Source organism: Lynx canadensis, chromosome C2 (assembly GCF_007474595.2).
Source record: "Lynx canadensis isolate LIC74 chromosome C2, mLynCan4.pri.v2, whole genome shotgun sequence".
Lineage (NCBI taxonomy): Eukaryota > Metazoa > Chordata > Mammalia > Carnivora > Felidae > Lynx > Lynx canadensis.
The window spans coordinates 86770702-86784868 of NC_044311.2; the positions used below are offsets into that span (position 1 = coordinate 86770702).

The 14167-nt window shown below is 39.2% G+C and overlaps 1 protein-coding gene across 1 annotated transcript; it reads left to right on the forward strand.

The window, feature by feature from the left end:
* The first annotated feature begins 135 nt into the window (after positions 1-135).
* WDR53 (WD repeat domain 53) lies at positions 136-13113 on the forward strand. The gene is made up of 3 exons (XM_030330320.1): positions 136-184; positions 6405-6900; positions 12477-13113. Exons 2-3 carry the CDS (start codon positions 6421-6423, stop codon positions 13071-13073), a joined length of 1077 nt encoding a protein of 358 aa, XP_030186180.1. The 5' UTR covers positions 136-184; positions 6405-6420; the 3' UTR covers positions 13074-13113.
* Positions 13114-14167: the final 1054 nt, after the last annotated feature.

The following is a 14167-nucleotide window of genomic DNA, read 5'->3' on the forward strand; positions in this document are numbered from 1 at the left end:
GCCCGTGGCTCCGCCATACTGGTTGAGGGCACGAAGCAAGGGCGCACGCCCAGCTCGCTCGCGGTTCCTCTCGGCCCCGGATGTGACTGTTTGGCTGAGGCGCCCCGCGCCCAGCGCTAGATGGGATTGGGCGCCCACAGGTGAGGTCATCACGAGGCGCCGAGGAGGAAAGCGGGAAGCGCAGGTATGAGGCTGGCATCTGTGGCTTTGTGGCTGTTCCTCGGTGTCTTTTCCTTTTTTTGGTCTAGTGGTCTCGCGTCTGCTTTCCTGGGCCCCTTTCCCTGTGAGGTTTTCCTGTGTCAGGTCCCTGCTTCAGACCACTCTAACGCATGAAATTTCCAGTGCCTTGCTAGCCAAGTCCTGGCTCTGCCACCTTCTACTTAAGTTGGATCTTCTTTCTTTACCTTCGGCGTCTGAGGTCGTCTTCTCCTGGTCAAGCCCTTTTGTTCTTTGTTGGTACTGGCACTTATCAGAACCTGAGTCCTAGCGTGTATTTGGAAAATAAGGTCATCATATTTGAATCCCCGCACCACCTCCCCCCACCCCCGCCCAAATGTTTCGATAGCCTGAAAGTGCCGAGTAATTGCTGATTAAGTCCTCCTTTCTTTGGACAAAATGTAGCCTTTCCCAGTTTTTCCTGCTAACCCGATTAGTAGGCGGATCCAGGCAGCGTGTTTTTATATAATTAGACATTCCAATAGGGAGAATGATGTGGAGGCTGTAATTATAGATGGCTTCTTGGAAGAGAAAGAATTTAAGCATTATTTGGTTATATTGCATTTTCCTAGGTGGCCAAAGTTTTCTGACAGCCTTTAAAGAATGCTTAGTGAGAGAAAATAATAACCATCATGTGAACAAGGCATTGTGCCAGGTCTTTGATTCGAGTTTTATATAATTATCAAAACAACTCTGGGGTAATTATTATAATACTCACAGATTCCCTTAGTAGTCAACTCCACTGTCTTGCCTTTATGTGGTAAGAAATCTTTTCAGTAGTTCCCTCTGTGTATAATACATTTCTAATTCTCCATTAAAAACGAACAGCAACTACCTTCTCTACTCTCTGGTAAATGGTGTTTATTATTTGCTAGTCCCTTCTTCCCAGATGTTTTTTTCCTCCCAGTTTAATATCCCAGATTCTTTACTAACTAGTGCTAATGCCCCAGCCTTTCAATCATTTTGGTTGCTATCCAGCTTCTCCACATCAGGACCAACTTTGGAAAACCCAAACATGTGAAAAAAAATTGACCTATACTTATTATACTGATAGTGACTACCTCATATTGTTTGAATGGTAGTGTAATCTCAGACTAGGGAGTTTTATTCATTATTCATTTTTCAGCTTTCATCTATGGGACATACAAGATGTCCCCTCCCAAGGAGGTCAGAGTTTTGTTTGGGAAGGCACTTTAATTTTTTTTTTTTTTTTATTCTTCAAAGATAAGTAGAGTTTGGTCCATCTGAGAAGGGGACAAAGAACCAGGCAGAATCAACAGCTTTGAAGTCACAGACACTTGAAAAGGACGTGTGGGCACATGGAAATATAACTGGAGCAGTATTTAGATATCATTCAGTTATTAAAGACTTTGACATTTATTCTGTCTGTCACAGTGTAGGTGAGGTGGAGCCTTTGAAGGATCTGATGAGATAATTCTGGTGCTAATACAGCCCAGTCAGTGAGCTGACTTTGTGGCAAGTACCCCTTCAAGTGCCCCAGGCAGAATTTCAAAGTAGGAAAAGATTTTATGACTGGGTCCTTTTCTTTCTACAAATCATCCTCCTGACCTTGCCCCTCCCCCATATTTAGTATCATCCTGCCTTCTGACTGTTCAGAACTTCCATCTTCACCTTCCACCCTTTCTAAAAATGTTCTCAAGATACCCCACCTTTCCTTGCCGACTCCATGATTTCATTAGGTGTTAAAGGAAACTATTATCTAATTAGAGTAATGCACAATAGGCTATGATAAATTGCTTTAGACATTACCTATGAGAAGAGAAGCTTGTTGACCTGATACCTGAACAAGGAGATAATGGCTCCTACCTATTTCTTGTAGGCTTTGCTGTCCCAGTAAGGAAAAACAAGAAACAGTGGCCTGACAGCTCATTTCTGAAAGATTGTTTTGCTTTAACTCAGATTTAATTACATTTTTTTGCCACAGCCTTATACCACAGCAATCTGTTGTTTGATACGGTTTTTTTTTTTAAGTTTATTTATTTATTTTGAGAGAGAGAGAGAGTGCACAGAGAGAGAATGCACAAGTTGGGGAGGAGCAAAGAGAGAAGGAGAGAGAATCCCAAGCAGGCCCTGCACTGAGAGCACAGAGCCCAATGCCCAATGCGGGGCTCAAATTCACAAACCATGATAGCATAACCTGAGCTGAAATCAAAAGTCAGGTGCTCAACCATCTGCGCCACCCAGGCACCCCTGTTGTTTAATACTTTTTGATAGTGGCCTTTGGGTATGTTTCAAATAAGAGAACAAATAGTTTTAATTTTGTAGACTAAGTAAACAAGTGATCCCAGGGGTTCTGGTTGACTCCCGTGATCAATACCCTGCATAAGTTGAAAAGCTTCAATGTATAGTACATTTCTGGGACTTTCCCAACAGTTTTTCTTGCTTTAATTTTATTTTTTTAATGTTTATTTATTTTTGAGAGAAAGAGAGCACACAAGCGGGGGAAGGGCAGAGAGAGGAGAGGGACAGAGGATCTGTGCTGATAACAGAGAGCCCAATGTGGGGCTTGAACTCATGACTCTGAGATCATGACCTGACCCAAACTTAGATGCTTAGCTGACTGAGCCACCCAGGAGCTCTTCAACTATTTTTCTTAACATTCTCCATAATAGGTCTTTATTTTTATTTTTCTGACTAGCTTGGTGATCAGTAAATATTATTCATGTGATGTAGAGATTAGAAGTTTAATTTGTATTTTACACTGGTGCGTAGAGGTTAAGGTAGGGCTGACCTTGGTTTTGTGACATCAATAGACACTGGTTCCATTATGGAAAAATTTACAGGAGCTGTATTGTCTGTAATAGTTCCTTTAAGCTCAAAATCCATTTATTGCCTAATTTCTCACACTTTGGGGTGAGCTTAACCACGTGTGTCTTTAATGAGTCTTTTCCAGAAAAAAATCATATTAGGCAGAAAACCTGCGAAAACTTCACCAGTCGGCATTTACTTAGGTCACCTGTGAGTAGATATGTGATGGGAAAACAGAAGTACTAGAAACCTTGCCTTATTCTTGTCTTAGAGAAAACTTAAAATCCCAGTAGGAATTCAAAAACACACGCACACAAAATCCTAAAGCTGTAGAGGGCAGACTTCCCCGGACTTTAAAGTGGATTCACTGTAGAAAAATTAAAACTAACGTAGGAAATAATCGATCAATTCTCTAAAGAAAAAAGTTAAAATTATTTGTAACTCTACTGGTCTTTTCAATGGTTAATACAAACTTCATATTTTAAGGTAGCATTTTATCTATGTTAACGTGATAAGTCAGTCACCACAGATGACAGTCCCTAAGCCTAAATAACGTTAATAACATTTATTTCAAATTGTGCTAAGTGTACTTTTTTCTTCCTTTATCTGGAACATTTGGCAAAAGCCTTTTTTATGGTAGAAAATTATTTAACTACTATTTCATTACTTGTCAGCAAAAATCAAACTACCCGAGTTCCCTGTCTTTACCTCTTTCTGAGTCATTTCCTCTCCAAACCTCTCCTTTAAAACTTACTTACTTCAGTCTTTAGTTTCGTCTGTATACTAATTCAGTGCTTCTGCTGAAATAAATGTTTTTTTTTAAATAAATCTTTTTGTCTTTCCTATTTTGTCATCTTTATGAAAATTGCTATATCTGTTTATGTGACCATGTTTCTGTTACTTCCCCCCCCCGTTACTTTGATTACTAAAAGATTAGTGATTTTTTTGCAGTCTAGTTAGTGATTTTGTGTATGTGTGAGTGTCTAAAAATGGGAGGAAATAAGCTTTGTGTCAGGAATAGAAACTTCGGGCAGATTGCCAGATTATTTTAAATCATTTTTCAGAACAATATTAGGAAATTTATCTCTGTGCTATTGGACTAAATTCAGGTTTCATATCTGAAAATATGAAAGCAGCAATGGCAATTTCTCACTAGATAAATTCTCCCGGTAGGTTTGTTTGCTTTCTTTTCTCTAACCATTTAGAGTTATATAAATTGCCCTGATTTCCTTTTTTTGCTTTATCCAACAGGCAGTTAAGGCAGGGTGGTATTATATGACAGTTTCGTTATATAAATCTGGGATGCCTAGTGTATCAGGAATCTCAATTTCGCACATAAGTACTGCTGTTAAGTGTTAAGTGGGTGATAAAGTAATTAAAAATACATGAGTACAGGGCATCTGGCTGGCTCAGTCAATAGAACATGTGACTCTTGATCTCAGGGTTGTGAGTTTGAGCCCCATGTTGGGTGTAGAGATTTCTTAAATAAATAAACTTAAAAATACCCGAGTACTTTAAAAGCATTAATGAATGCTTTTATGAATATAATGAATTATTTATGGTTTTTCGTCATTTTCTGTACTTTCAGAGAATCCTAACAAGTTAAAAACTGTTAACAAGTGGTTGGGTGTCTGAGTGGCTCAGTCAAGCATCTGACTTCGGCTTAGGTCATGATCTCACAGTTCTTGAGTTCAAGCCTTGTTTCCGGGTTTGTACTGACAGCTCAGAGCCTGGAACCTGTTCTGGATTCTGTGTCTCCCTCTCTGTCCCTCCCCTGCTCACATTCTGTCTCTCAAAAAATGAATAAATGTTAAAAAAAATTTTTTTAAAGTATTGTCAAATGGCTAGGCCCCAACCCCAGCATTTCTGATTCTCTAGGGTAGTATTGGGCAATTTATATTTCTAAGTTCCTAGTTTATGCTGATGCTGCTGGTCTGGAGGCCATACTTTGAGGACCATTGATGTAGATACATGATACCACTTTGACCAGCCTAATAAAAATAGGAGAAGTGAGGGGTGCCTGGCTTGTTCAGTCAGTGGAGCATGTGACTCTTGATCTTGGGTTTATGAGTTAGAGAGCCCCATGTTGGGTGTAGAGATTGCATTAAAATATTTTTTTTTTAATAGGAAAAGTGATCATGGTAGTATTTGTTGAGCCATCATTATGTACCAGACACTGTTATATGTGCTTTACACATATTATTTTGCTATGATCCTGTGAAATGGTGCTATTATTTTTATTACCCCCGTTTTATAGAGAAGGAAAATGAATCACAGAGAGGTTCAGTAACTTGACCAAAGTCACCCAGCTAATAATAGGTAGTAGAGCTATACAAACTCAGAGAGTCTAGCTCCAGAGCTCATTCTCTAAAACATTATTCATATAAAAGATATAACTTGATAATTGAACAGCTCTCTTTTATTTTTTATTTTTTTAAGTTTATTTATTTTTAATTATTTTTAACGTTTATTTTGAGAGAGAGAGAGAGAGAGAGCGAGCACGAGTGGGGGAGGGGAAAAGAGGGAGAGGGAGACACAAAATCTGAAGCAGGCTTAAGGCTCTGAGCTGTCGGTACAGAGCCTGATGCGGGCCTTGAACCCACAAACTGAGATCATGACTTGAGCTGAAGTCGGACACTCAACCGAGCCACCCAGATGCCCCTAAAGTTTGTTTGTTTGTTTTGAGGGGGAGAGGGGCAGAGATGGGGGAGGGGAGAGAGAGAATCCCAAGCAGGCTCCACACTGTCAGCACAGAGCCGGATGTGGGGCTCAAACTCACAAACCATGAGATCATGACCTGAGCTGAAATCAAGAATCGGATGCTTGGGGCGCCTGGGTGGCACAGTCGGTTAAGCGTCCGACTTCAGCCAGGTCACGATCTCGCGGTCTGTGAGTTCGAGCCCCGCGTCGGGCTCTGGGCTGATGGCTCAGAGCCTGGAGCCTGTTTCCGATTCTGTGTCTCCCTCTCTCTCTGCCCCTCCCCCGTTCATGCTCTGTCTCTCTCTGTCCCAAAAATAAATAAACGTTGAAAAAAAAAATTAAAAAAAAAAAAAAAAGAATCGGATGCTTAACCGACCGAGCCATCCAGGTGCCCCAAGCATCTCTCTTTTAAAAAGAATTTTTACTAATTTAAATATATGATATTTATTCTAATGTGAACCTCATATCAGATGCTAGAGGACAAGGTTTGCCTGGGTCCCTGATAGCATAGAAAGTCCATTTAGGCATGTGCCAGCCAGGTGTACCCAATCCTGTGTGCAACTAAACTTTTGTAGACTTGATCTTCAAATGTCCTTTTTTTAAATTAAGGTTTTTTAGATGTCTTTTTAAATATTTAAGTGAAATACTGCATATTGTATTTGTCTCCTCCCATCAAGTTCTTAAATAAGAGATTATAGTTTTTTTCCCCCTCTCCACAGTGTCTTCTGGGCCATAATGGCAGTCAAGTGGACTGGTGGACATTCTTCACCTATTCTCTGCCTGAATGCAAGTCAAGAAGGCCTAGTCGCTTCTGGAGCAGAGGGTGGTGATCTTATGGTTTGGGGTGAAGATGGGACTCCATTAGGACATAAACGCTTCCAAGGGGCTGATGATGTTACCAGTGTCTTATTCTCTCCCTCCTGCCCCACTAAGCTCTATGCTTCACATGGAGAAACCATTAGCTTACTGGATGTCCGGTCACTTAAAGGTTCCTTGGACCATTTTCATGTGAATGAAGAAGAGATCAATTGTCTCTCATTGAATGAAACTGAAAACCTGCTGGCTTCTGCTGATGACTCCGGAGCAATCAAAATCCTAGATCTGGAAAATAAGAAAGTTAGCAGATCACTGAAGAGACATTCCAATATCTGTTCTTCTGTAGCTTTTCGGCCTCAAAGACCTCAGAGCCTGGTGTCATGTGGACTGGATATGCAGGTAATGAATATTTTGCAGAGAGTACTTGGGTAATTTTTAATGGGTTTGGTAACGATCAAATTACTGACCAGGCTAAATATATTTTTGCATTTTCTGTTCTCTAACGTGTCTTATCTGTGTATAAAGCATGAGCTTTATTTCTGCATGTTTAATGCTAACTTGACAAAGCCAAGTAGATTTTATTCATAAAGTAATCATTTATCCTTTAGCCTTCCTTTCTCTGTGCTTAAGACAGTCATAAAACCTGAGAATTCAAATATTTGATTCTAAACATCTTTTTAAACAAAGGAGCATGCTGAAGACTATCGCCCGCTCTCTACAAATTCTATTATTTTTTCTAAAAGAAAAGAGAGAGAGAGAGAGAGAATCTCTTGTTGTTCTTACTTTAAAATTCTGTGGTGTATTAATTGAATTATTGTATATTGGTGACCAAGATCAGAGCATTGCCTTGAGTAAGTTTTAAAAGGAACATCACATCACAAATTAGACCAAATTCAGAGGAAGTCTGTCAGAAGAGTGGATATAGCAGGAAACCCCGTTATGTGGGTAAAATGGAAGTGTTTGGTTTATTTTTTTATTTATCTATTTATTAGAAAGAGCATGAACTGGGGCGGGGGGAAGAGAATCCCGAGCAGGCTCCACACTGTCAGCATGGAGCCCAGTGCAGGGCTCTAACCCATGAACTGTGAGATCATGACCTGAGCCGAAACCAAGAGTCAGATGCTTAACTGACTCAGCCATCCATGTGCCCTGGAAATGGAACTGTTTAATTCTTAGTTTTCATGAGGGGGAAAAGTGGAATGTGCTAGTGGTAATAGAAGTCATGGGGAAGCAGACTTTGGTTTGGTTTAATAAAAGAAAGCTTTCAGATAGCTTGAACTTTCCCATAGCAGATGTACTTCCTCTTAATTTTTTTTTTTAATGTTTATTCATTTTTGAGAGACAGAGCATGAGTGGGGAAGGGGCATAGAAGGAGACACAGAATCTGAAGAGGCTCCAGGCTCTGAGATGTCAGCACAGAGCCCAACGTGGGGCTCGAACTCACAAACTGCAAGATCATGACCTGAGCTGAAGTCAGATGCTCAACCGACTGAGCCACCCAGACACCCCAGATGTACTTCCTCTTAAAAGTAAATCTTGTAGGGGTGCCTGGGTGGCTCAGTCAGGTAAGTGTCCAACTCAACTCTTGATCTCAGCTCAGGTCTTGATCTCAGGGTTGTGAGTTTAAGCCCCATGTTGGCCTCCATGCTGGGCATGAAGCCTAGTTAAAAATAAATGTATCACTGGAGTGAGAATAATCATGGTTTCTCTTTGATAAGCACTTACTACTTGCCAGTGCTTTACGTATTAGTTTTCATTCAACTCATACCCTGATAATTACTGTTACTTTTTTAGAAATGAGACTGAGGTTCAAATTAAGTATCCATATAGCTGCCTGAATTGAGATTCGGACTTGAGTCTCTCTGGCTCCAAAGGCTGTATTTTTTTTCTGTGACACCAGAGGTATCACAAACAGGAGATCTCAAGCAGGAGATCATCAGCAATGTGTTAGAAAAGGTTCTTGGTTTGCAAACAGGCGACTTCTAGAAAAAGAACCATTGTTTATTAATGACGTGTGTCCTGCACAGTTATAAGTGTTTATTCTTTTTTTTAATGTTTATTTATTTATTTTGCGAAAGAGAGTATGTGGAGGAGGGTCAGAGAGGGAGGGAGAAAGAGAATCCCAAGCAGGCTCCACGGTGTCTGCACAGAGCCCTATCCACAGCTCGACCCCACGAACCATTAGATTGTGACGTAAGCTGAGATCAAGAGGTGGATACTTAATCAACTGAGCCACCCACGTGCCCTAGTCTATATTCTTTACTGTGTACAATATCTTTCAAGACTTTGTGATTCCATTAATATCATCAAAGGCTTTATCTTTCTACCTTTTTGGCCAGCAGTCTTTACCACTCCCTTCTCTACCCACTACACCCCCTCATAAGTTAGAAATAAACGAGGCTGGGTTTTGTTGTTTCCACAATGACTGCCATTACCCTCCCCCAAGCTACTGGTAGTTAGTAGGCAGGATCAGTGGATGGCCAGCAGCACTGGGACAGTCCCTAAACAATAAAGAATTGTCTTACCAAAAATGTCTATAGTTCCTCTGTTGGGAATCATTCTGCATTTGAGGGGCACAGTGACCCTACAACCTATAAACTCTTTATCCACACCTATGTCTTGACCAAACCCTTACAAACCTACATTTTCTACCCTTATGGTGATAATCTGCCTATTTTGGTTATACAGAAAGACCTACACACACACACACACACACACACACACACACACACAGAAGACCTACACATCCAGGTGGATATCTGTGTTGAGTAGGCAGATTGTACAGTGTCTCTTTGACTAGTCATTCTTTCAACCTTAGGCTGTACCAGTTTCCAATCTCTGGTTCATTAATATACTAGGCATGGCAGTAAACAATTAGGTGTACAAAAATGACCTATATACTTCTCAGATTAGATAAGAAATGGGCATCTAGAATTTATTTTGCCGTCAGTTCTGGGAGAGAAGTTCTAGTGGCAGGCAACTGCTAGAGAGCAATATAGAACACCCTAAATATTTTGTGAAAAGGAGGCTTAGGTAATTGCTTATTTGATTTGGCTGCCAAGACCTAAATATTCACTGTAGATTAATTTCTGCATTGGGTTGTGATTTAACAGTGGTAAGACAGCACACAGAACTTTTAAGAAATTACTTTCCTTGGAGTGCCTGAGTGGCTCAGTCAGTTAAGCATTTGACTTCCGCTCAAGTTGTGTATCTAACACTTTACTTCTTAAAACCTGGTTATCTGATGTTATTCTAAACTTTAAGAATAGCTAATCTGAAGGAGTCCAAGATTGTAGGCATAAAAGTGGAATGGAGTTGTTATAAGGTTAATTTTGAGAGCTCTTTCTCTCTGAACAAACACATTTTACCTCAAGGCAGGAATTGAATTATTGCCATACACAGGAGATATATTCAATGTACCTATCTTTGTTATTACAGAAATCATAAAAATTATACTCTTTGATTTACATCGGTTTAAATAATTAGGCAAAGCACACTTAGAGTGGCAGGGAACTTAACAAATTGATTTATTAAGACATTTGAGACTGCTTAATTTTTTTTTTTTTTTTTTTTTTTTTTAGAGAGAGTGCAAATGCGGGAGAGTGGCAAAGGGGGAAAGAGAGAATCTTAAGCAGGCTCCATGCAAACAGCACGGATCCCAAGACCCTGGGATCATGACCTAAGCCAAAATCAAGAGTCAGAAACTCGACTGACTGAGCCACCCAGGAGCTCCTAGACTGCTTAATTTTTTATTAAATAGCTACAAAATATTTATAATATATGTGTAAAGTATAAGAAGAACATTAAATACATGTGTAGCCACCACTCAGATACAGTTTTCTCTTGTAAAGACCTTTGGAAATTTGAGACCATCATATATTTCTGTGGCATACACATTGATTTTTTGCCCCTCATTTCCACATCTGAAAATAAATGGTTCAAAAGGTTTATTGTTTTTTCTGGAGTTTGAAGGATCACTAGTACAAATACGTAAGGATCAGGATGGCAGGAAGGCTTTTTTTTCCCTTAAAAATGAATCTTTTCTGTGGAAAGAAATGTTTTTGTAGGGGGAGGAATTTGTGAGCAGGGTCACTTTGATGTGATTGCATTCACTTCTGAACATTTGCCAGTTGTCCACTTTCTCCCCCCTCTGACGTTTTGTAGGACCATAACCCCCAGACTCTTGTGTCCTTTTCTTTTAGTATCTCTTGCTTTCCTGCTTTGAGTGACACCACTTGAACCAGGTGGTTGAGAAACTGTAAAACACCTTGGAATCTTTGGTGGTTAGGAAGAGTAAAGTAGTATAGAGAATGTCCAGAAAGGAACAGTCTGGAAATCTTCAATACTTGAAAATTATTCTTGGATTGGTAGAATCTGGGATGGCTGTTAACACATTTAGATTTCAGTAAATACAAAAATGTTTAAGCTGCTGAAAATACTTTGAGTATAGTTCATGTCTTAAGAGGGCAGAAAATATAATCTAGGCATCATGCACGGTAGTGCAAGAAAGACTTGGGGATACCTGCCAAGACAGTTAAGTTAGCAGATTCTGGAATGTGCCATTTGCCTTGTGTTCAGATTTTTTTTTTTTTTAGAGATTTGTTTCCATATCACGTCCATATCACATCTTTGTTATATTTTCTGGTATTTCTTTATTTTACTTTAATTTATTTTAATTTGTTAATATTTTAGCTTCAGCCAAATAGCAACTGCTGGCCACTTAGTAAAATGTTATAAATCCAATCTAAAAGAGTTTTCAGTGCTTTTCTTGATAGAAGCAGAATTAGAGGTCACTTCTTTCAGAGGCTGAGTTGAGGGCAGTTACCTTCAATAGAAAACTAAATCCTTAATATTCATCAGCAGTAGTAATCTTGTCAGTTCAGATCTGTGCTTTTGACTGAACCATGCTTATTCTAGTGTCTATTTTAAATCATGAGTAATAATTAAGGGATAATACTAGATGGTAAAATAAAGCTGTCTATTCTCTGAAAGTATGAAGAATATTTTCCTTTTCAAATTGGTTGCTGTGGGAAGAAAATGAATCACTAGATTATAGAGTAAAATCAATTCACAAAGTTTTTTGTTTTAAACAGGTTTTAATTAGCATTTCATTTAAATCAATTTAGTAGGTCCAAAATCATGATAGGGAACAACAAAAAAACCCACATATGCCAGGATGTCAAATTAATCAACAGATAGGTATGGAATTTTTGCTCTTTCCAGGTATTAAGCAAAGATGAATTAAATCTCAGGATGCCTGGCTGGTTTAGTTGGTAGAGCACATGATTCTTGATCTCAGGGTTGTGAGTCCAATCCCCATGTTGGGCGTGGAGCCTACTTAAAATTTACAAAAAAATGTTTAAGGTGAATTAAATCTCAAGAAACTGACGAGCTAATAGTATATGTTAATTAATAGCATAGAAATTAAATACAGGCAAGAGAGAAGTGGGCTGGAATATTTAGGAAAGCCTTCCTAGAGGGACAGGAACTTGAGGTAAGCCTCTAAAATGGGTACTTTAGGTTGTATGAAAGGAAAGAGAAAGCATCCCAGATACAAATCATTTCAGTGATAATCCACATTTCATTTATTTAGTTGACAGGCTTTCTGACTTGCAGCCAGCATAGACTAAAATTAATAAGTTTTATAATGTTCTATTTTACTTGTAGAGATGAGGGTACAGTGACTTAAAGAAATGCAACTGCTCAAGAATGTGGATTACATACAGTTTGATGGGTTTGTTAACCCCAAGTTATTCAGGATCTTGTTTTCTACCTTATTGTACATTGGCGTCTGAGTTTTTCCACTGGCACATTGTGGTGCCAGCTGAATTTTTAAAAATTTAATATTGCTAGAAATGTATCATACTAATTATTATCAGACTACTTTGATGACTTTATTACAAGTGGAATAAGCATGATAGTCGAGCAAAATGGCTAGGCCTCTGTTTGACTACATAACTTCCTCTTATTTAAAGGTGATGCTGTGGAACCTTCAGAAAGCACGGCCACTCTGGATTACAAATTTGCAGGAAGATGAAACAGAAGAGATGGAAAGCCCACAATCACCTGGTCAGCTTTTAAACCCTGCTTTAGCCCACTCTGTGTCTGTAGCATCATGTGGCAATATTTTTAGCTGTGGTGCAGAAGATGGTAAGGTTCGAATCTTTAGGGTGGTGGGAGTTAAGTGTGAACAAGAACTGGGATTTAAGGGCCACACTTTGGGAGTATCCCAGGTCTGCTTTCTGCCAGAATCCTATATGCTGCTTACTGGAGGGAATGATGGGAAGATAATGTTGTGGGATGTAAGCAGTGAAATTGAAAAAAAACAGAAGAGCCCTACAAAACCTACCCACAGGAAGAAAACTAAAAAAGCAGCTTATACGAAGCAGGGTAGAAATACTCATGCTCTAGTAACAGATGAAGAAGAACATGGCAAAATTTTACCAAAACTAAGTGTTGAACATGGAGAAAAGGTGAACTGGCTGTTGAGTACAAAAATAAAGGGATACCAAAATATATTAGTAGCTGATCAAACTAGTTGTGTATCTGTATATCCCTTAAAAGCATTTTAAATCCAATAAAAAATTTGAAAAACTGCAGCAGAACTTTTTATAGGTTGAAAAAAATCCTGTTTCTTCATTTTTGTCATTCTTAATGTTTGTCATATTTTTAATATAATTTATTGTTAAATTGGCTTACATACAACACCCAGTGCTCATCCCAACAAGTGCCTGCCTCAACGCCTATTGTCATATTTTGAATAATACCCTTCCATTGTATAAATTATAAGACATTGAGGGGCGCCTGGGTGGCGCAGTCGGTTAAGCGTCCGACTTCAGCCAGGTCACGATCTCGCAGTCCGGGAGTTCGAGCCCCGCGTCAGGCTCTGGGCTGATGGCTCGGAGCCTGGAGCCTGTTTCCGATTCTGTGTCTCCCTCTCTCTCTGCCCCTCCCCCGTTCATGCTCTGTCTCTCTCTGTCCCAAAAATAAATAAAAACGTTGGAAAAAAAAAAAATTTTTTTTTAAAATAAAAAAAATTATAAGACATTGAGCAAAAGATAATTGGGTAATACTTTATGTAGTAAATGACATTAAAATTTGGAGGAGGAGAAGTAATCAGACTCAGAGTTATTAAGTAACAAAGAACTAGGAAAATTGCAGACATGATTACTTACCTGGAAAGGATCTTGGTTGTCTTGTCAAGCCTCCTGCCTCAGGGAAGCCCACATATGATCTAATCCAAGTGTAGTGTAACCAAATGACATTGGTTAATTCAGATCCTAGGATGTCTTGAGGAACCTTACCAAGTTGGAAGAAGAAACCTGTTCTTACTTGTTCTCTATAAAGCCCAGAAGGCTTTGCTGACAGTCACTCTCTGTTGTTTCTAAGAAAAGGGCTTCAGGGTCAGATCAGTTTAGGATATTATGCAGTAATCCAGGCTGTGGTGCTGATACAACCAAGAATAAGCCAAAGTTACGAATAAGCAGAAATTCTGACTAAGCAGAAGTTGAAAGTAGAGACGAGAGAGAAGAGGTAGAGAATAGAAACCAAGATAGTATGTCAAGAGTAAGTTCCTTTTCATCATGGCCGGGATCACTGTCTTCTCTACATGTTTTGTTTTGTTTTTTTAATTTTTTTTTTTTCCTGAGAGAGCACAAGTGGGGAA

Bases quoted from the DNA above. Each gene is read 5' to 3' on its own strand.
- WDR53 (XM_030330320.1), top strand. From the start codon at position 6,421: ATGGCAGTCAAGTGGACTGGTGGACATTCTTCACCTATTCTCTGCCTG. The intron at 6,901-12,476 runs GTAATGAATATT...TCTTATTTAAAG, and splicing joins CATGTGGACTGGATATGCAG to GTGATGCTGTGGAACCTTCA.